This window comes from Larimichthys crocea, chromosome XVI, assembly GCF_000972845.2.
Source record: "Larimichthys crocea isolate SSNF chromosome XVI, L_crocea_2.0, whole genome shotgun sequence".
In the NCBI taxonomy this organism is placed as follows: domain Eukaryota; kingdom Metazoa; phylum Chordata; class Actinopteri; family Sciaenidae; genus Larimichthys; species Larimichthys crocea.
Genome location: NC_040026.1, coordinates 16,907,401 through 16,930,782, shown reverse-complemented (window position 1 = coordinate 16,930,782; position 23,382 = coordinate 16,907,401). Strand labels below are relative to the sequence as shown.

Sequence of the window (23,382 nt, the reverse complement as noted above, 5' to 3'; positions counted from 1 at the left end):
CCACTTTGATTAATAAGCCAATTGGACATAATGGCACACAGGAAAATACAGAACAGCACAATAGAGGAGCAAAATAAATCAATGCACCATCCTTAAGCTGAATAGTGCAATTACTTGACTTGTAACACTTTTTTTTATTTTCTATCTCGGAACTTGAAAACTGGCTCTTTTTTCAAAAAGATGAGTGTCAGAGTGCTACTCAGCTCAGATTCTTTTTGGCTTTAATCAATAGAGAATTTTTTCTCTGGCATGAGTATTGATTTGTTAAGGTCATGAATACTAGGCAGCTAATGCTTTGGTTAGAAGGCATGTTTCCCTCCATGAAAAACTACACCACAGCCTTGTGAAATATATCAAATATAGGAGGTAATATACAAAATATTTAAATTTGACACATTTTGTTTGATGCTTGTGTGGTTTCATCAGGTTTGAGAGCAGCCATAAATATCGGATTCACCTTGTGAGGTATGTGAGACACACCTTGGTCATCATGACTGTCCTCACTAACTAGACTTTGTTTACAGCGCTCCTGCACAGTTTATCCTTCGCCCCGGGTGATAACAGCAAATTAGCATGTTTACGACAACAGCCATAAACGTGATCGACTGCAGCCCTGACAAACACGGACATTTGAGACATTTAGCGTGTCATTACAGTTGAACTCCTTCGCAGCTGACAGGACATCTGTGACATGTGATGCAACTTCAGCCCTACAAGCTCAAGCTGTTGTTATTGTCTCCATTTTGACAACTTAAAAAATGAGAGAGCATTGGTTGCTATTGGTTGCTGACAGTCAATGACCTCATTGTGACCTCTTGATACTTTGAGGTTCTCGACTGTCTATTTGCAGCACTGCAGAGTACACACAGAGCGCTTGTCAGGCCTGAAATAGGGCTTCACAATCATGGCTAAAATAATAATCCTGATTATGCTGCTAGATTCGAGTCTGTGATTGTCAATCAAGATTATTAGTCTCTGCTTGATTGGGCTAAACAATTATTTCATGGCTTTTTTGTATCAACGTTGTGGTTATTTTGACCTACGGCAGCACAATCTTAAAGCTGCACTTTAATTCTTATACTGGATTGAATTACTTTGTATATTATGAATTCAGGGGCCTGCAGAGACCAGAACTTGCTACAGTACGTGGAGAGTAATACTGGACTATAAAACAGAAACTTAACTTCAAATAAATGCTAATCTTGTAGCATTTGTTGTGGCAACTTGTGCTGCACCTAAGTGGTCGAAAGATGAATTAATATGAGTCAAACCAAGCCAAGAAGTAGTCCATCATGTAACCACCCATCCAGCATTTAGTGTGCAGACATGAGAGAAAATGAATAAACATATTTACCAAAAAAATCCAGTAGGTATTTGCAAAATGTTGATAGAAGAGCGCTAAAAAACCATCTCACACATCTGAGTCACCCACCATCAAAACTTCAAAACACAAGATTTAATAGCCTGTTAAGACTCCCAAACTGACTGACAGGTCTTATAAAATGAATCTAAAATGTGATGGACTGACAGTAAAGTCGATGTTATAAATTATATCTGAATCAAATTCAGTCGTGTTTGTAAACAGAGCATCAAAATCGAAGCCTAAGATTTAGATTATGAGCGGCTAACAACATAAATGTAAATATAGGCTCTACTTGTAAATGACATTGTTTTAAAAAAAGACACATTGGTCCTTTAAAAGGCAGCTGCGTCCCTCTTCAGCTCAGACGTGTGCTCACTGGCTGTGTCTGCATGTGCCCCATGCTTGTGGCGACAGGCAAAAACACAACATGCATACTAATGGGGTCTTAGATGGTCCTGCTCCTGAAGGCTGGCACCCACCGCAAGCATGATCTTATTATAACCTACACAGCATGTGTTTCATAAGAACTCTGCATCTTCATCGACCCCAAAGAGAAATTATGATGAAAGGGTCCAAGTCGCAGTGTTCTGTGTCACTCAGGTGTTTGACGAGGTCACATACAGGACAGATAAACAGGTGTTTGCAGTTTAAAGGTAAAAACCCAGAACATTTGAATTGTATTTAATAGCATTTGAATAATTGTTTTTCATCATATGCACTGTGTTGTGCAATATTCACCAACACATATAGTTCATTATTTACTTTCTTCATTCTTAATTAAAATTTCAGTTAATTTGTTCTGCACTCCTCACGACATAAACAAATACAAGCTCATAAAACATTAATGTGGAACCTAAAGCTGCTCTCATCAATATTTGAATACATGAAAATCTTGATTAGGATTATTAGCCTTTGTTAATTAGGGGAAACTAATTCATCTAATGGCCTTTTGATGTACCGTTATAGCATTAAAGCGCCTTCCAGTTCATTGTTTTGGTTTTACGTCCTGCAACTTTAGCGTTTTGGTTCACTCTTCATGGTTCTCATTAGCAGGCAGCTGTTTCCAATAATAAAAAGCTACCTGCCCAGCACCAAACCACAGTGAGTAACTAGCTGGTGAACATAGTGGAGCATTTAGCAGCTAAAGAATCAGATCTTTCCCTCTGGAGCTGGTGGAGACCAAAACAGAGCGAACAGAGTGAATATTGGACAAACGAATGTTAATGTCGCTCTGGTGGATTTGCACACAGGTTACTCTTTGCTAAAGGCGGATTGCTGAGACAACCATTGATCTGTCTGCTCGAGATAAGCTGATTTATTGCACTTTTGGTTTGTTGGTGTTGGAACAAAATCATGTTGTGTGTCATATGCAAAGACATTTATTATATCTATATACGGCTCTACTGCGGCACTAAAGGGGTGTGGGTCTAATAAAGAAGCAACATATCTCTTATCTTATCTTATTTGAATCTGAAATTGGCCACTGATGACATCGTTTGTGTGTCATCTGAAGGGAAAGATGGTAAATAACCAGCTGTTCCTGAAGTTAGCTTTGTTTGTACAAAGTTTATTATAGTGCATATCCCTCACTGACCACACTTTTCATCCAGGAGCAAAGTGCTGGTTGTCATCTATGTTTGTTTTGGCCATTTGACGTTAAAAGAATTACAGGATCACACTGATCTTGTTGTCTGGTGTGTATACTTAGTCTACCTGACTGTCAGGTATAAGAGTCCGCTGGTGGAAACAAGCTCGATGAGTGGTCTGTCCAGTCTTTACAGATCTCAGGTTTGTCCCTGATGGTCATGTGTAGATCACTAGCAGATAAGTGACTGACAGCTGTGATGTGTTTCCTAGCGATGGCAGGACACGTCCTCAGAGCGATAGGGATCAGACTGGAGGAGAAAGCACTGCAGTCAACACTTTAACACTTGAAGATTTGTACACTGCAAATTTACTATATTTTTTTGTTGTTTTTGGTGACATGTAATGATCCGTGCTAATATCACTTATGTTTACGCTTTCAGAAAAAGGCTGGAGGGAAAATGTGAGCGTGCCTGAGTGGGCTGTCTTCATTACAGCCTAGCTTCATTGACAGTACGGTATTGAGATATATGAATGCATCAGATCTACTTGAAGACCTAAATCTCAGCTTGGCAGAAAGTGTGATTACTCATCATCAGACAGGGTAACAATCAGATAGCATAATGCAGTCACTGACGACAGCAGCAGAAGGATGATAAATATTATACAATCCTCAGACGTGTGTGGTAAGAAAATTAGCTCATCGCGTGTCATTCTGATCATGCCCGCGCTGTTTTGTCAATCTAATGATTCATGACTGAGGCGTAGCTGAAGGACGCAGAGCTGGGTGGGTTCAATGTGTCAGTCTGCAAGCTGTGGGATCAGTGACCCTGCCAGAGTTATTTGTTCACCCTTTGGACTGATTTATCAAGGACATTAGTCTGATCAGCAGGAGCAGAGCGGCTGAAAGACGATGTTGAACTGCACGGCTGTTGGCCGTGAAAAGAAGATAGAGAGCACATAAAACCTCCATGCATGGCACTAAGCCTAAAAAATAAAGACATTAAGTTAATGTTTTATTTTCAAATTTTTTAGCTCAAAGTACAAAAGCTTCTTCATGTCTTTTTTGTCTAGGTCTGATGCCCTTACTTCTTCATGTGCTGTTTAACAAAGACGTGAATTTCTATTAGAAATGTGTGGCGACAGAAAAGCAGATAATAAAAATAAACACGCTGGAGATTTTACTGTAGGTCGGCTTTCCTTCCAGGAACAAACCACAAACCTCAGTGGGTGATTCTTGATTCTTGTATTAACCCAACCTGTCTAACATTTAAACAGTAACTTAACACAGCTTAAAAATAATCACAACAGAGTTTACTCCAGAGTTCGTCTTGTGAAGTCCGAGCCAAAACAGACTTAAAACTTCTAAACAAAGAAGACGCAGAGCCCCACACTGGCTTCCCATTCACTTCAGGATCAACTTCAAAATCCTTCCAGTTGTCTATAAGTCGGTATCGCCCCTACAAATATCTCAGAACTTCTCATCCTTTAGAGAACCACAAGACTTTTCAGATCATCCCACGTGTGTTGGCTGTGCCCAGTTTGATTCACCTTTAGACCAGCTTTCATCCTCTGGCTTTTTATATATATATATACACATCAGATGATCGGCGGTTCAATCCCCGGCTCCTCCGGTCGAAGTGTCCTTGGGCAAGATACTGAACCCCAAATTGCTCCCGGTGTGTGAATGCATAGCTCCTAAAACTGATGCTTGCATGATAGCCAATGCCATCAGTGTGTGAATGGGGTAAATAAGATATGTAGTTAAATCGCTTTGGGTGGTCGGAAGACTAGAAAGGCGCTATATAAGTACAGTCCATTTCATATATTCTGAATTTATATATAAATATTTTATTAGGTTTTTTTATTCTAATAATAATTTAGGGTCTAAAAATCCTGTTTGCTTTTAAACTAGTAGTTTAACGTTGTACTGTGAAAGCTGTGATCCACTGTTTATCTGGCAACTGTTGCTAGGCAAAATGAAATCACTTATCATTGTGATAAGTTTCCCAGAGTTGTAAAAATCCTCCTTCATGGCATTATAAACCTCTGAAGATTCATCAGAGGTCAAGATGCTGCACACACTGATAGATCTGTTAGTCCAGAGGCAGAAATATAGCAACGAAGTCTCCAAGATACACAATTCACTTTTTTGGCTGCGGGCTACGTGTTGGCCTATATTTGTTTCAGTTTTGGCAAGATGTTTTTGCCAGACTCTATTTATTGTTGTCTATTTCTTTGGGCTTCATGTTTGGATGAAAGGTTATATAAATAAATTAATAAAGTTTTAGTTTGAGTTGAGCAATCCCTGTTTGCAATGTATCCATGGATGTACAGACAACAAGTGACTGATTGCTTTGAAGAAAACTTAAAAACATGATGATTCTCAGGCAGGGCAGCACGTGGTGCAGTGATTATCATTGTTGCCTCACAGCAGGAAGGTTCATGGTTTGAACTTTCTGTTTGTATGTTTTCCCCGTGTCTGCGTGGGTCCTCATAAATGGTTCGTAGGTGTGAATGTGAGTGCGAATGGTTGTTTGTCTCTATGTGCCCTGTGAAGAACTGGCGACTTGTCTGGGGTGTACCCTCACCCAATGTCAGCCAGGGCATTTCTGTGGAGCTCTGTGTGTGGAGTTTGCATGTTCTCCCCGTGTCTGTGTGGGTTCCCAGCTTCCTCCAGTGAGCTGGGATGGGCTCCAGCCCCACTATGACCCTGATGAGGACAGGCGGTTACAAATAATAGATGGATGGATGCATTACTATATTTGAATTAAAGTATAATCACCTGAAAATAATAATAATCGTAATGTTTTTGTTCCCTTAGAAATTAGCCTTTTATATCTACAGACACAACAGGAGGATTTCTATTTTCTTAGGAAAATAATCATCAGATAGTGTTAATCACACTGAATCTAAAAGTGTTTATCATGTGCATGTGTGTTCAGATATGACAGGAGTTAAAAGGGACCTCAAAGATTCACGTAGGTGATTGTACAACTACACCATGATCCCTGGGAACCCTTTCAAACATACTGAATGTAATCAGGTTTGTACTACATCATTCAGAATATTCCACATGATGAGTACATTGTGCAGACAGTCTCCTAAGCGCGGCTTCATCAGCGTAGCTTTGCTTTGGTGCCTACGACTTTCACACTCGAGGGTAAAACCGGTGGGTTTAAGGGATTTCTCTCTCATCTTGTCAATAAAAGCTGATTATTCCTTTGTCTTCCAGGCTTCCAGTAAAGCCGCATGCAGCTGCTTCCAAATCATTAGGAATCACTACAAGCATTACAGCAGTTCCAAAGGGATAGACCTGCTATTCAGTAATAACATCATCATATCCAAATCTGGATGCATTCACGTCCAACAGGAGAACAGCAATTTAACACTGCCAAAAGATGAATGTGTATGTGGCATATGTTTGTTCACGGGAATTTTGTGTCGTTTTTTTGTGAAATTGGAAACATGACATTTAAGGGACCTTTACTAATAAAAGCCTCAGACCTACATTCATACCTCAGCGAACTTCTGATTTGATCAAATGAACAAATCACATAAATCACAGTGAATCGAAAATGTTACCATGTTAAAGTGGGAAGGCATATTTCAAATATATAAAATTACAGCATCAAAATCTTTCAAAACCAAATTATACTAACAGAAGCAACGATTTGGACCAAATCAATTAATTTCAGTGGAAGCAAAGTACGTTCATGTACAAGTTCAGCTTTGGTGACCTCAGATCATCTCAACAGTGCTTTAAAGGAAAGTCTAAAAAATTTAGGGAGCTATCATATTTCTCTGCACTTTTTACTCGTTTTCTTCTTGATATCCATTTTTCTATGAACAAAACAAGACAACAGACCTGCAAGTAGTCACCAAGCTTCACCTACGCAGATTCATTTAGCGGTTTTCCACTGATCTAAGCTGATCTTGCATCCTGGACATGTATTAAATTCCCTCTTGTCTTCGTCAACTTGATATCAAACAGAAGGCTGTTTCATTGTTGGGCGCTGGTATAATAAAAGAGCTTCCAGACACATTATTTACGTACACTCTTCCCTGGTGTTACAGTAATGTCCATGAGACCTTACACCTATAAAACAAAATGGGTTGTTTGTCAGCCTTTATGAGCACTGATTTAGTGACCAACTCATCAAACTACTTGACTGAGGAAGGCTAGCAAAACTGTGAACTAATGTTGACAACTCTCCCCTGTGTGGATGTCACAAGCTTTGTACGGAGGAAGATTAATGAAACATCCAACGCAAGCGACCTCCCATGACGCCCCCAAAGTTTATGGAACTACAATCTAGACTATCCTAAATTAGCCATTGGCAGTTTCTATCTACAATATAGCTGTGGAGGTAGTGATAACTATACGTGGATTCATTTGATACTGAAGGAAACTTAAAAACATGATGTATCTCAGGTGAGTTCTGTCATTTCTAAGCTGCTCTAGTCTAAAAGGCTGAGTGAGATTTGAACGTTTGTTTTTGCTGATTAGGGGAGGTACTGGTGGAAAGTCCCTGATACAGCAGATGCTGATTGCTAATTAGAAGTTTTCGTTCCTGCTCGGAGTCAGAGGAACAGGAAAGCTAACAGACGCCTTCGCTGAAGTCGGCATGAGAGACCAATGTTGCACATAAGGGACTTGGTCGAAGCCAGTATGGAAAATAAAAATAGGGTGTATACAGTACTTTGAGACGCAACATCTGTGCTTCTTCCTTTTCGAAACACTTCTCCAAACACACTTTACCAAACTATGTGCATTAAAGTAAAAGTCCTTAAAAACATACGAGTAAACAAAAAGTCAAGAAATGTTTTATTTTTGTATTTATTCATATGCTACTTCTTGTTGTAAGCATCAACATATTCTCTAACATATGTATCTTGACGACATTGTAATTATTATAGCAAACACTCTCTGGTGTTGTGTTCAAAAATAACCGGTGAACTTTCTCCAACAGCTGCTGTCCAAATTACAGTACACGATCGATTTACCTTCTCTGAATGTGCCATGCATCCACCATCATTGCTATTGTGAGAAAACTGGAAAACAAAATCAGATGTTTGTTCTTTGTACATACAAGGAGCATCAGCGATATTCCTTTCCTGGTGCAGTCAAAGCAACAAGAGGAAAATGGCTGTTGTTGTCAGCAATAAGCAAGAATACTCCTGAGAGTTGAGGTTTGCCTGGGGACGAGCCCGCAGGGTCTCTACATCCACACACACTTCCTGATTCACTGAGTAACCCAACATCAAAACACAGAGGTCTAATCTGTGCTGCTCAGTGAACTCCGAACACACAGCGTGGAGTGACAGGGTCCTGCAGCTTTCTATCGGGAAAAATCTTAAATGAAGGAAAGATAAAATAAAATAAAAATGACGTGAGTGAAAACAGATTCTGAACATGTAGGGGAAGAAAACGACAGACTGAAGAGTAAGTTCAAGGGTTTGTCAGTACATGATTAGATTTTTTTTTTAAGTTTACATGACAACGGGGGAAAAAGTAGAAAAGCAAAGTGCGACCATGAAAGCAGTGAGTCACGTAGCTCTGTTGAGGAGAACTGACGAATATTTTAGGAATGACAGGGAGATAAATGGACTTCAACGAGACCTTCAAAGTGTTTATGCAGCACTGCTTTACTGTATGTTCTGATGGAAAACTCATGAAAAGGACCCAATAATTGTACAAATACGGGCATATTCACCACCAAGTATAACGGAACTGAGGCTCGTGTTAAAACGTTTCTTCCCAGCCAACTGGTTATCCTCTTTTTCCTTCAACACTGAGCTTTTTATTGACCGTTTTCCAAGTGGCCTCGAGCTGTAAGCCAGTAGCTTGATATTTGGCTTCTAACCATTAGCCATATTGCGCAGATATTAAAAAAATAATGGAGGTTAAAGCACTTAGAAACTGGATCCTCTCTTAAACCCTTGGCAGCTACACACAAGTGCTCAGTTTGTGTTTCAAGTTGTATAGGTTGCACTGTAACTACTCACGGCCTGAAACCTAATCCTGTGTTTGCTTGACATCCACCATAGTATATAGTAAGCGACCTGATACGTGATGTCCCATCCTCTCCGAGCTGTGAAAACAATGCTGCTATCCTTGAATATTTTGGGTCAAGCTTGCTGGAGCGTCTATTTGTATCTCTTTCGTGTGACAGGATCCAGAAATAGTCTCCTCATTAGAGCAAAAGACTATGTTCTGCCGTGTTACAAATAAAGAAATCTTAAATTTATTCTACAACAGTTTTACGCCATTATTCAGCTATTAAAATACCAACAATCAAAACATGCAGTGTAAGAACCCCAAATCCCAGAGTGGCTAAGCCATGATTTAAGCCATCCTGGAAGCAGCCCAACCACTCTCACAGCGAGGCGCAAAGAGCTTAGGGTGAAAGGGGGATGGATGTGTCGCCTCAAACAGACTCTCGCTGTCTGTCTGAGCTGAAAAATATGAGGTTGAAATTAAAGCAAGAGAAAGAAGCTGACAAATAGAGAGAGAGAGAGAAAAAAAATTAAACAGAAACGTCTAAAAAAAGAAAAACTTTATGATGCCTATCGTACAAGCGATGACTCACTGCTTGGGCAGCTCTCCAGAGAGGAGGGGTTCTCACTGAGAGAGAGAGAGAGAGGAGAGAAACCCAGCCCTGTGCTAACAATGGAAATGGAAATTCCTATCATGTGCTAAAATGTAAATCATGTTCTGCATCTGGGAAGTTGGACATACTGTACCACATGTATTTTTCAAGGGTGGATGGGATGCAAGATGCATGAAGTGTGAACTATATGGTACTGAGATATTAATGCATTCTGCAATCGCACACAATTTGGTCGTAATTAGGCGCACAGAACAAGAGCTGATCCTAAAGCGAACCTTCAGAGTTATAACCAGTCGTGTGACCGGTTTGGAACAACATCTATTAACCTCCAAACATTCATTTCCTCTAAGTGGCCGTGCTAATTAATTAAACTGAGCTTGCCAAAAGGAAAAGCCCGTTTGATGTAAAGTGCCAGCTGCACAAATGTCTTTCATGTGAGAGGAAATGGAAGATTGTGATGAGTTTTGAAGACTATGCGAGCTCTGATATGGCGGCGGTTGCCGGGTAGTTAATGATTGTTAATGAAATCTGGAGAGCCGAATTCGTGACGGTGGAAAATTTCTTATCGTTACTGCTCATGAATTGGGTTTTAGGGGGAAGAATGTTATCACAACGCTCTTCTTCACAGTTTTTTTTCTACGCTCTGAATATGATGCCACTCCGCAAAACTAATTATACTCCGTCGATTGTTTGTGCCAAATGAAGTCCTGCTCAAAGTGTGAGTGCCAAACATAGAGAAGTTCCAAATTAGAGAAGCCATCTCCCCCTCTGCCCTTGGGGGTGTGGTAATTATCACACCTGATACTTGCTTGTGTCCAAAACTAATGGTGTGATTGCTGCAAGAATTTGGCCTCACGAGTGTGGCAAGTTCGGGATCAAGGATCAAGTCTCGATGTGTAGGCTGTGCAGGCACAGATGGCCACAGGTCAGGACAACCTCAAATAAATGTGTCAAAGCAACGCTCAGATTTGTCTGTGCGCTGCTTCCAGGGCAAATACTAATTATGTTATACATCCAGACACACTCCAGACAGCCTTTGGATTCAAATGAAGAAGGCTGTATGAATTCAGCGAAGATACTGCATGGCTTGTTTTTATCGTTTCTTATCAGCTGAGGCTTTCTTGAAAGCATGTTTGTTTCGTGTTGTGTAAAAAACATCGACCACCAGTATTTTTTTTTTTACACTAAACGAGGTCCTCTTGACATTTTCAGCTCATAACATGATTCTGTTCATAAAAAGTGGAGAGGAAAGATAAGAAGGTGCAAAATGCAAATGAGTTGTTTATTATGCATCAGGTCTACAGCAATGCTAGCAGCTCTGCCAGGCTTAAGTACTGTAGGGAACAGCGGCGCCTCGAGCTAAACGCTAATGTATGCTCTGAATGGCAACGCCAACACGCCAATGTTTAGCAGGTGCAACGTTTGCTGCCACGCTCGCCATCTTTTAGCATTTGGTAATTGGCACTAATGTCGTGGGTTTTGTAGGTTACGGGAATTAAAAAAATAAACATTTTGATTTGATGGTGAAAGACGAAAAGTTAACGGATAACCAAAGTCCAATCCAAAGGACTCATCCTGAAGGGGACATGAACGCTTGTACCGGACCTTAGTGCGATGCCACTGGTGTGGGTGTGTGCTTAATTCTGGTTTAAGAGTTTTAGTTTCAGTTTTATATACATATATTTTTTTAGATTTTCTTTTGTATCGTTGAATTCTTATCTTATTCCTTCTTATTTTAAGTTATAGACTCTCATTTCTAGAAAATTTGTCAAGCAAATCAAATTCTCTCAGACAAAAGTTAAGATATTTCTACTGCAATTGCATATTTTGCAGAATAGACTCAATTAGAGACAGAAATGACTTCATATGATGTTCTTTGTTTGGACTGGGGACAACAAAAGCAACAGAATAACTTTAGTCTCACATGGCATTGTTTCCTTCTGGAAGACCGTGACAAAACATGCCTGGCAGCTGCTGTCACCCGAAAATAGCGGCAGACTTAGAGACGGGCAGAGAGCCGAGTGACGCTCCCACGTTGTTCACTCTGTTGCACTGGGCACGGTGAAAGTCACACACGATCCCCTTGGCACCAGAGTCCACAGGTGGCAAACAGCCTTCACGTCTCTCCCACAAGGCCACGGGCATGTTATTAGAATATCCGTTACATATAACAACACTGACGTCTAATCTGAAGCCAAGAGTCAACTGGGAATGTCAGGAACAATGCACATATAGTGAATCTTGTTTGAGTCCTTTCACGCTGAGCTGAACGCTGTGGAAATGTGTGATAATAAAGCAGCACTAAGCTGAATTCTCAGTCACGTAGAGGATAAGTGCTTTCATCATTTCCGAATGGACATTTCTGCTGCTGCAATGCCATAGACGCCCGTTAGAGAAGAGAGCAAATCCCCACAAAACTGTTTCCCTTTTTTCACTCTCATCAGACAAAAAGCTTTTCCATGTAGTGGTACAATTGCTCACGGAGCCTCTCAAAGGGTAAGGAGGAGGAGGCGAGTTTGTCCGCCTGATGAAAATGCCCTTCTGGTCCACCTATAATTTCGTTCAGACCTCCTTTATCCCCCTGTGGCTGCTCCCAGGTGACATAAAATCTAGACGACAGACAGAAGACGACTCCTTCACCCTGTCATCCAATAGGACTTCCTCCACATGTTGACCCCGGTAATCCTAGACGACTCTGAATCTGCAGCACTTGTTGTTTGACAGCAGTTGGTGATGAGTTAGAAGTGAGTCTGTAGACACCTTTTGCACGCTGTTAAATCTGTGTCCCACTGCATCCGGCGTTTATGTGGTGTGAATGAATCGTATAAACGGGTCTAAGGACACACTTTCTCGGACAGTCACTCCACGAAGGCCTTAATGCCGTTGCACTCTCTTGTTCAGAAAACTGTGAGAGTAAGCGTGCTTGACGGATTGTCTGTTTCCGTTACAAATTTATTGCACGCAGCAGTTTCAGGTGCTGTTTGATGATCTAACAACAATACTGTGGACTTCAGCAACAGATTGATGCATTCTAAACTAAAAACGACATCCTTTCTTCTCAGAGTCAAACCAAAATGATCACATCATACACATAATTTGGAAATCACTTTAAGTGATAGCAGTTTATGTGATGTCCATCGAGGATAAACACCCCTTAAAGGTCCAGTGTGTGATGGAAACAGCATGGAATACAATATTAGTATGTTTTCATTAGTGTATAATCACCTGAAAATATGAATCGTTGTGTTTTTGTTGTCTCAAACTTAGTCCTTTAATTCTACAGTGAGAGTGGATCCTCTTCCACGACGTCCGCCATGTTGAACCGCCATTTTTGTACAGTAGCCCAGATCAGACAAACTAAACATAGATCTACATATGGCCTTTTGCTTTTAATGTTAATTTGCCAACCAGAGTTTTTCTTACGTGTTTGGAAGGAGAGGGTGAGGCATGGGAGAGTATTCATTTGGTTGCAATCTGCAACTTCATCGCTATGTGCCACTAAATCTTACACACTGGACCTTTAAATCTGCTTGGAGATCATATTAAGGGAAGTTCTTTAACTTCAGATCTTACCTTTTTACATCATGTTCTGATTTGTTTATTTCAGGATCAGGAAGTATTTCTATGGTTTTTGTTCTCTGTACAACCATGATTACAATGAGAACAATGCTGAATGAAAAAACAGAGCTCAGGTGTAGTCCGCAGCTGACTGTCATGGTTACATCAACCAGTATGTATGTAAGTATGACGCAAACCTGAGAATGACAGCAGAACAATCAGGGTGATGATCAGTGATCAGTTTGGTTCTTCAATCTTCAATTTGACACTCACTGCTATTCATTCATGTACAGATATTTTCTCTATACAGAAACCTAACAAGAACCTAAAAGTAAATGAAATAAAACTTCTGTCCTTCAACATGTATCACATGCCAGATACTGGCACTAGGCAGACTAACTTATCCTGACCCAGCTAAGACGTGACTATGTCAGAACCCTTTAAATAAATGAGTTAAATGAGTGAGAACAGGCTAGATTTGACCAACAACAGAAGATCTCTTTAACATCATTGACTCTGTTCAACCTGTGACTGCGATTGGGGTTAGGGGGCGAAGACAGACAAAGAGAATAATGCCAGAGGGCAGCTCTGTGCTTCCATTAATAGAAAACCTTTCTCTGGCCAGAATAATAGCTTTGCGACATCCCAGTCTCCCCCCCCCGTGGACCTCTAGAACCAAGCACACGTGGGCTAAATGTCACTCAGCGGGGTCCCATCATTTAAAAGAAATCACATTTTCCCCCAGAATACACTAACCTCAGACTCGCTCCATCACACACTCCCCATCTTATCGTTTCTTGACGATTACATTCTCAAGGGAAGTACGACTAAACAGGAAATAGATGCATGACATTACGGGAGACCTGCTGGGTTTCTTGGCACAGGTACAAGCTGCAGCCACCTGTTCAGCCCCCAGAGCGAGTATTGTTTGTTTTGACGCGGGCAAACATTAACGTGATGACATTTTTGATGAATAGGGAGGGTGGTCCTGTACGAGGCAAAAGTGACCATGGGGGAGGGGAAATGCAATAATGCATAAACTGACAGATGGGATCCTTCCATGTCCCCAATCTGAGGGAAACTGTGTCCTTACATGCGGCATGCTGCTCATCTGAAATTAGAGAATAAACACGACGCCTTTGTGTTGTATTTGACTGCACGAGGAGTGGCGCACTGATCTCCAGCAGATAAACCTTTACAGACTGAAAGGTCATCAGGAAGTGTCCTCCCTGCTAATCAAATAGCCCTGAAGGCAAGGTTTGATCTTTTACAATCTGCTGAGATGCGGGGCCAGACGGGCAAATGAGCACCAGGCCTCTGGGCCTTCCACAGGGCAGCCTGCACCTGTTTATCACTCAACATCCACAGTCAGAGGTAAACAGCTCGGTGTGCAGCCTGGATCACTGTGGAACATTTGGGTGAACATGTGTCATGCTGCAATTACTGAGGTTAATACCTCTAATTTCAGTTTTTAAAAGGCCAGATTATAACAAAGTAAGGAAATTAATTTCATGTAGTATGAAAAGAAATATAACTCAAACTCAAACTGCACATAGTGTGACAGTAAGATCACTTTAAACTTTAACCAGCACCTTAATCTTTATTGTGTGTCGTATCCTGTGTTTAAAGAGCTAATTGAACAGAAACATTGAACAGCTATGCAGCTAGTAATTAAGTCTGTAGAGAGATCAACCAGTGTCCGTTCGACTGATCTATAAACCAAAATCAAAATTGCAAAATAAAGCGTGCATCCTGCAGCCAGGGCCTCCTGTCTGCATAATCCTCATCTTACTTTAACGGTTGAGATTTATTCTCTCCATTACTTCCTCCACGTCTGCACTTAATTATTCTAAGTAGGTTTAATTGGTAACTTGCATTCACATCCACAAGCCAAATCATTGAAATTTCTGTAGTCCTACGTGGGTATGGAAGAAGTTATAAACCGATCGATTCACCCTCGAGTAGAATTTTTTTTAATGAAGGCTGCGAGTATAAACCCAGGTAAAAATTCATTTCCTGGTGAACACAGGCAGAAAACAACAACAACAACAACGTGGGTGTAGATGTGGGAATAGCAGCTCACCCCTACTTAACACACACACAACCACACAAACAGATACAGTAGACGCATAAAATAAAAACACACTCTGCCTTTCATTTAAGCCACCCTGTGGCTCTCACTCCTCTCAGATGGCCTGGAAATAGGTTTTAATGCCCGATGCCCCCCCCCCAACCCCTAAACAGGCTGACATACAAAACACACATCTGCTGTGTTTAGGTAAGCTGCAGTTGCCATGGTTACAGACGAGCACTGGCTAAACAGTTGTGTGTCAAGCCATCATTGAGACAGGGTACTTGAGCTCTGCACACACACACACACACCCATATAAGTTGATGGGGAGCGTTGGAGGTTCAAAGTGAAAAACGAGGATACGCAGGAGGGCAGTCAAGCTGGTGTGACGCCTCTGTCAGCAATATGTTGCTGCCACCATTGATCGTCACCAACGTCAGCGGCTGGACTATTAGAAGATGACGTGGGGACAACCTGAGTTCACCCTGAGTCATCAGAGCTACATATGACATTTGGAGGAATGTGAAGAAAATGTGTTGGGTTTCTTTTTTAGCTCAAACTGAGAGAGAGAAAAAAGGTTTTTATTCCAGTCTGGTATTAATCACCTTCTCGCAGAAGCTTACAGCTACATGCATCATCTCAAAACAACAACAAATGTTTCACTTCGCTGGGTTTTAATCCACCAAAATCATACAAACATGATTCTTTCGATTTGGAGACAAACATTTCTCACCCTTCCAACATGAGTAGCTTTTTTTTTTTTTCCTAGTTTGTGTGTCCCATAAACATGAGCTAAGTGCTTCGTTAATATTCCACATCAAACCATAACGCTCGAGTGTTGCTGCCCACCCGGCATCCATGATTAACAACCTCCACACACACACACACACACACACACACACACACACACACACACACACACACACACACACACACACACACAGCCAACTGGAGATGCTGCACCACATTTAGGGGGGGTGGGTGAAAGTGGGTTCAGCCCCGAGCACTGCGGCAAGCCTTGGCATGGTCGCTCCCACTCATGCCATTTCATTTCATCACTCCTCAATCCTTTTGCTCTTGCATCGTTAAGCACTTATAGCCAAATCAGGAAACACTCGTGAAGAAATGAAGAAACAAAAAAAAAAAATTAAAAAAAATTGAGATCCGTCCTTGACAAGACGCCCTCGCACCGAGTGAGACAGGTTACTCATCCTTCATTTAAATCTAGCTGTACAATACAAGAAAACGTGGTCGGAGAGGCATGTGTTCTCCACGTGACGCTGTCAACAGACACACCAGGCGCCATGGCAACCACTTCAGCTTAACAAATGCAATTGGTAAACTGTACATCTCCCTCCCTCCTTCCTTCCTTCCTTCTGGATCTCCTTCTCTCTCCTGTCTGAGGGCATTATGGGGTGTATGACCTTAATACACTCTTTAAATCTCTCCTCTTTGTTGCCCTGGCTTTGTTTTGATGTATCCGCCTCCCTAAGTGAAAGATGAGCTACCAAGATATCCTCTCCAAAACAGTATATTTATAAGTCGGGCAAGCTTGAGATAAATTCAAGCGTGCACGATTTCTGGCTTGTCAAGCTTCTCCTCAGTAAGGTTTCTAGCCTGTCCTATAATAACAATTATTTCTCACAAGGCCCCCTCACGGACAAATATACGATGAGTGCCTAGCTGTCGAGAGAGAGTTTGGGGGTGACCGTGATCGGCTGTCACGCTTCATCTCACTGATGTCTTAACCGACAGCCTGCTACATGTAGGCTAAAGGAGCTTCGAGATGTCAATCACAGATTAAACGGCCGATGATGACTGAGCGCTCACTCACCAGGACTCTTCCTGTCAGTGTCTGAGCAGATATCATGACTCCTGCCCAGTCTTTGACCGAGGTCATCCAGCCCACCTCGCTGGCCGCCGGGTCATCCTTGTCGGTGCGCTTGATGCCATCACCTGTGGTGATCCGATGGACATCCTGAAAGAAAGAAAGAATGCAGAAACGGTTTAAAATCAGACAGTTGACCAGAGTTCAACAGTAAATGCAGACGATTTACACAGTAATTATGTTGCATGAATCAGGTACTAATTAAATCTCTTAGTGGTTGGTGCTTAAATGTAGATACAGTGGAAGATAATGGCGAACAAGGGAGTGACCTACTGGGAAACAAAAGTTTTGTGATAATGTGTTTGTCAGCAGAAATGAATACATAACTGCACAAGCAAAAAAAGCAAAGAGCAAAAGCATTTGTTGTTATTGTATTGTATTTGCAATCCAAAGTTGGCTGAACTGCCTATACAGTGGGCCAATGTTTCACCTATTAAGTCTCCTAAAAGTACATTACTGTACTCCATCATTCATTATTCCAAGATTTTAGCTTCCTAGCTTCCCATACAGTGAAATTAAACTGTAAATCACAGGCTAAATAATAAAGTGTTACCAAACAATACTTTTAAAATCTTTATCGGCGTGAACGCTAAAAAAAACAAACAAGTTTTTTCAATGAGAGTAAAAGAGAAATGTCAATGTTTTTCACATATTTGCTTACATTTGCACAGAGACCAGTACGTAATAGGTAGAGCCTAGTACTGTGGCTCTGGTAATTCCCTCTAAAACTTGCATAACTGTGATTAAAGTCCAGTATTCACTTTGCTTTTTAGTTCTGCTTTGTCCTCCAATGACTCTTGAGAAAACGTATTTGGCTCTTTAGCTGCTAAATGTTGCTAAACTACGTTCACCGGCTATCTGCTAACTTCAGTTTGTTTGTTCATTGCTACCTTCGTGAAGGGAGTGGGTTTTAAAAGTCAGTGAAACACGAACCGAAACAGTGAAGCTGTGACCTGTGAAACCAAAACAATGAGCTGAAAGACACTAAAACTCTCCAGAGATATGAGATGAACTGCAGAGTTGGGTGATAATCCTCTGTGGTTGGTCACAAACGGTAATTTATTCTTTATTAATTAAAAAAATATTACTTAGATGAGCTTCACGTTCACATAAAGGAGTACAGCACCACCAACAGAGATCCAAATTTTGCTCCATCTGCCTTTTTTGATTGACAGCTATGCAAAAACCCAACATGATTGTTTAATGCCAAAAATCACAACATCAAAAAAAACAAAAAACATGAATGCATCATTCTTTTTATAGTGACCGGAGCTCAAGGCCTTTCAAATTAAAGCCACGCACATGCATGCTCACATGCATACAGTAAACATACAGAGAGTGAGAGCAGCAAAGAGACTCCAGGAGTGTATCCATGGCAGCCACTGAGCTCCTGGTGTTTCTGCTCCACTGAGTGGGCTGCCTGCCTGTCTCTCCGCCTGTCTGTCTGTCTGCAGGGACTGGCATGATTCACAGAGCAGGAAATCGAGACAGGATGCACAGGTTAGCCGTGCTCTCTGATGAAACACCCCACAGCCTCAAGACTAACACGACTCGGACTCTTTACCCCGTGACATCCTACTCCTCCTCTACCTTAATGGTGTCACACATCACTCTCTCTCTGAGGCCTTTCTCCTGCAGCTCGGCTGCGTCAGGTGGGATTAGTTGATGGAGTTTACAGAGTTAGAGGGGGAAAATAACTGCTCATAGCTGACAGCTGTAACAGTTTATATACTATACATTAACGTGTGCCATGCCTGCACTTTAATGCCTAAAGATCTCAGCATGCCGCATTCTCCTGATGCAGAGTGGGCAGCTTCAAAGAAATCCTGGCATGCAACTATGCAACATGTGTTGTGCTTCCCCTTCACCATAAATCTCTCTAAAGCTGGAGGGCATGCAGCAGCACTAAAATAATGGAACAAACGAATGAATACAGTCTGCAATATACAACCATGGGGTGCACGGTTGTGATTAGACAACGAGCTATGGGCCAGCAGTCTGGTTCAGGAAGGACGGTTGGGAAATAACTGAAATCCTTAATTTAAGAGTAAAAATGAATATGTTCTGTATTTTTGTGACTGGCAACAAATCCCATGAGAATACAAACATGAACAGTGCAGATAAATACATTCTGACTTCCACAGCTCTTAATCCCAAACACACCGGTTTCTGCTGAAGAAACAAAATATAAATATATAAAGCTTCACTAAAAATATGGATAATATTTTCCTTAAACAGCTGAGCACTGTACTTTTTAGCAAACGTTGCTCATACACAAGTAAATAGTGCAATTGTTGAGGACTATTTTTGGCTGTCGATTTGGTCCGCTAGCGAGTATTAGAGACAATACGGCGGTGTATATGTTTACAGCTACAGCGCCCATGTTCTCACACGGTGCGACAGTGTGTAGCTCTTGTATGTGTTCATATATAATTAATCTAATATGTTTTTCTAACACTAACACTGAATTGTTGCCTGTGTAGCCAAATATAACTTATTACATAACTTATATTATTGTCCAAAAACACACAAATGAGTCACACTGTTGCACTCGGTGTTGTGATAGGTGTCTGCTGCAATCACAAATGTATCCACGAAACCACTGAGCCGAGGAATGAAACGATGTATTTGTGTATGTTTGTAAAGACTTACACTTTTATAATGAATCAACAGATGCAGGGCTCAAGAGTTAATGGACTAACACATTGTTGGTTTTAATCTTTTGTAGTTTGACGTAGGGAAAACATAGAAAAGCTCTAACTCTTATGCTTTAATAGTTTTTAGATATCCATGACAGTCTTTTGTACGACGATATATCAGGCTTTGGCTAAACAGGAAATATTTGTTATCAGTTCATTGTTGGTTTTGGTCTCTTGAGGATTTGCTCACAAAAATATGCAGAATTATTTATTTTTGTGTTTTTCTGCTGCTGCACCACAAATTGTGCCTTGGGGGATATCTTTTACCTTGAGGCATGTTTGCAGTTATGCACAAAAAAAGCATCAAAAATAAAAGCAGCATTGAAGATAGACGTCGTTAGCATTGTTGAGAGAAGGAGCAACTCTCGTAATACAACTCTTCTCGACAGTATGAGAGTTTGTCAGCCTCTATTATATATATTATAACAATAATATATTAACAAAAAGGATTCTCGAGTCTTGTGCCATCAGAGAAATGTGGAGATCCATTATTCCTCTCAGAAACATAGCGCATAGAAACAGAAATAGCCCACATTTACAGAGCATTGCTTGTGTAAAATGACTTTCTTATTTTACACCTTTTAATGTAAAAACGGTTTCCCCATGGTATTCCATAATGGTGTCCGCCCACACGCTACACATTTCATCTTCATGATTATTACTAAATAGCTGGCTGCACCAAGAAATTCAATCATATCCAGAGCCATTAATCAGAGACAAGCAGACCACCGGCAAGACCATGTTACACTTCCTACCGCCTGTCCAGAGCCCTGCAGCACTAACCTGATAACACAGTATAATAACATGTCCAGTTCACTTAGTAGCTAATGCAGCCAACGAAACACAGGAGCGGAAAATTCTGCGAAACTGCATTTTAGGAAAAACAGGTAGCAGCTGTTTTCAGGCAGTGTTTTCGATCATTTATTTGTGAATTGCACTCTGTGTAGTTTTAATTTTGGGTAGAGTGGAGCATGTTTTTCTGTAATAAAAGCAATTATTTTAGACTGTGACCCAAACCACTGAGACTTTCCAATGTTACATCATTTATTTTGAAAAAAAAAAAAGAGATTCAAAACAGAGCCTCTGGGGGAATTTAAACTAAATCTCACTTTTGAATCCCCTAAGGGAGATCAGGGTGACTGGATCAGATTTCTATGTGGGTTTGAGACTAAAATGGAAAAGAACATGCTGTTAAACTGTTAGCAGTGTAGGCCTTTAGTTTCACTGGCAAGTAACAGCCAAGAAGTACTTGGACATTAAAAATCAGATAAGATGAAATAATTGAACCCATGGCGGGGAAATTAACTTATATACGATATAGTAGAATTAAAAAAATAAAGGAATATAGAATGAAATAAAAAGTTATATGATATATAAGTTATATTTGTAGCATTATCCTAAAATGCACATATACAATGACAGGCCACTTGTACAATCCAGTGTAATCCAATACAACAACTCTAACATGAATTTTGCTTTTACTAATCTAATTTGTGTTGACACTGTCAGAGAGGCGTTCATATAACTGTTACATTTAGTCTTGAGGTTGTAGTTTGCCGTAGTAGTGTTAAACTGGACTGCCTTATATTGATAATTATATTTATATTGATCTAATAATATATAATGCACTTCTGTACAACAACAGCACCCACTAAGACCTAAATAATAAACTCTCTCTGACAGTGTCAGCAAAAACTGAAACATAATAAGCTGCGTAAAAGTGAAATTCATGTTAGAGTCACTGGCCGGTGCATGTCTATATACAGTAGATATATTTATAGGAAGTGTTGCCATGAAAAGATGAGTTGAGATTTTACAAGAAAACAGCAACAGGAGGTAATTGTACAGTGTAAATAAACAGAAATAATTAGCACAAGAAGGGCATGCATAGAGTAAAGTGTTATATTATGTCATGCTGGTGTTAAACAGTCTGACAGCTGTGGGAATGAAGGACCTGTGGCAGCGCGCTTTCTTACATGGTGGGTGTGTTGCTGAACACCGATCCATGAAAATATCACATGGTAGGTACAACAGAAGATTTCACTATGTGATATAATAAATGAAAAGTTGTAACAATTAGTTAAATATTATATTGATGTTAAAACATCAGAAGAAAAGCATGTTTAGCTCCTCATGTGGTTTCTAGCAGGGATATTATACAGGGTCTGTAATCGTGAAGTAAGTCAACTAGTGCTAAAATAATTTATTACTCATACTTTATGAATGTGTCAGCACTTGCTGATATGCAGTCTTGCTGAATAATATAATGCATCCTCTGCTGCCTCCGTGAAATATAGTAGGCATAATCAATAATAACCTGAACGTTTAGACGTTCTTGTATTTATGACCACAGAGTTCAAATTGGATAAATAAGCCACTTAATGAAATGAGACACTAAAACAGCTTAGTGGACGCTTTTCGTTATTCTCAGATGATGGAGCAAGTGGTTCTGAATATTTGTTTGTCTGGACGGTTGGATGCTGGATCTCTGAGGATGTGTTGAGTTTTTAAAGCAACAGTATAAAACTTTTCTACCCTTAAAACAACAGATTCAATATCATTCCCACTCCTATACATGTGACACTGTTGCTTTAGGAAACATGTGTGTTTTTCAGCATCTATGGCAGAAAAAAAAAAACATTCTTGATATTTGATGATTTTCATTATTGACTAGACCAAAAATTGTCCAGTATTTAGTGATGTGATGTAAAATAACTTATTGTCTTTATTTGAAGGGGCTTTGAGCTGATTTTACACATAAAAGTCAGTTAACTTGTCGTTAAAAAGAGTTTTATCACTGAAATGTTGAACTGTTTTCTTGCATGGCTCTTTGATTTAGACTTAAATAAATCTTGAATTCGGGGGCACAGAGTTCAAAAGATGATATTAAAATATTCAGGGGGCTCTAATGAAAGATGTTATCCAGTTGCATTATGGGAATAGTAGGATCAAGTAGTTTTTGCGAGCTCGACCCATACTAATAAGGACTAATGCCCAGGACACACCACACAATGTGTGCAGCACGTGTGCATCGCAGCACCTCTCGCTTTTATTTTTAGCGCGTACGTTAACAGGTTAGAGCGGCGCAGCTGTAGCGACACTTCACTAGAGAATAGAGGTATCGCCTATATTCTGCGAGCCACGTGCCATTCTCGGCAAAAAAAAAATGGCGGAACTGAAAAGCTCTCAAGTGTTTCTGTGCACACAATCCATCCATTTGTTAACAGGGTTTTTATTGTGTTGTGTTTACCAAAGGCAAACTAAAGAGTAGAAAGATAATGCTGGCATCAGAGGCATGCGAGTCGCAGCAGTTCAGTTCTGCTCGCACAGCGTCTGCTGCTTTGAGTTTGACAGTTTGTTCTTTGATTTGTCTAATTCTCATCTGTGCAACTCGCCCAAATTTCGTTGTGCAACAACAAAAGTGCAACACTAAATCACTGAATTGCTTCTTTAATAAATAAAAAAAAGTGAGAAAACAAATGTAGCTAGCTTTAATTTAGCAGTATAAAAATATTTGACCAATCAAATCGCATGATTGAATCTCTTCATTTAGCAGCCTAATAATTTAGTCTTTCTCTTGTAAATATATGCATATATACATTATA

The 23,382-nt window shown here is 40.4% G+C and overlaps 1 protein-coding gene across 20 annotated transcripts in view; it reads right to left on the bottom strand.

The window, feature by feature from the left end:
• LOC104930360 (calcium-activated potassium channel subunit alpha-1) overlaps positions 1–23,382 on the bottom strand; it is an 89,270-nt gene that overhangs the window by 58,903 nt on the left and 6,985 nt on the right. For all 20 annotated transcript variants that reach the window (XM_019278841.2, XM_019278844.2, XM_019278843.2 and 17 more), the window contains exon 2: positions 17,025–17,168. In XM_019278841.2, the coding sequence (XP_019134386.1) occupies positions 17,025–17,168 (144 nt within the window). The remainder of the gene's footprint in view (positions 1–17,024; positions 17,169–23,382) is intronic.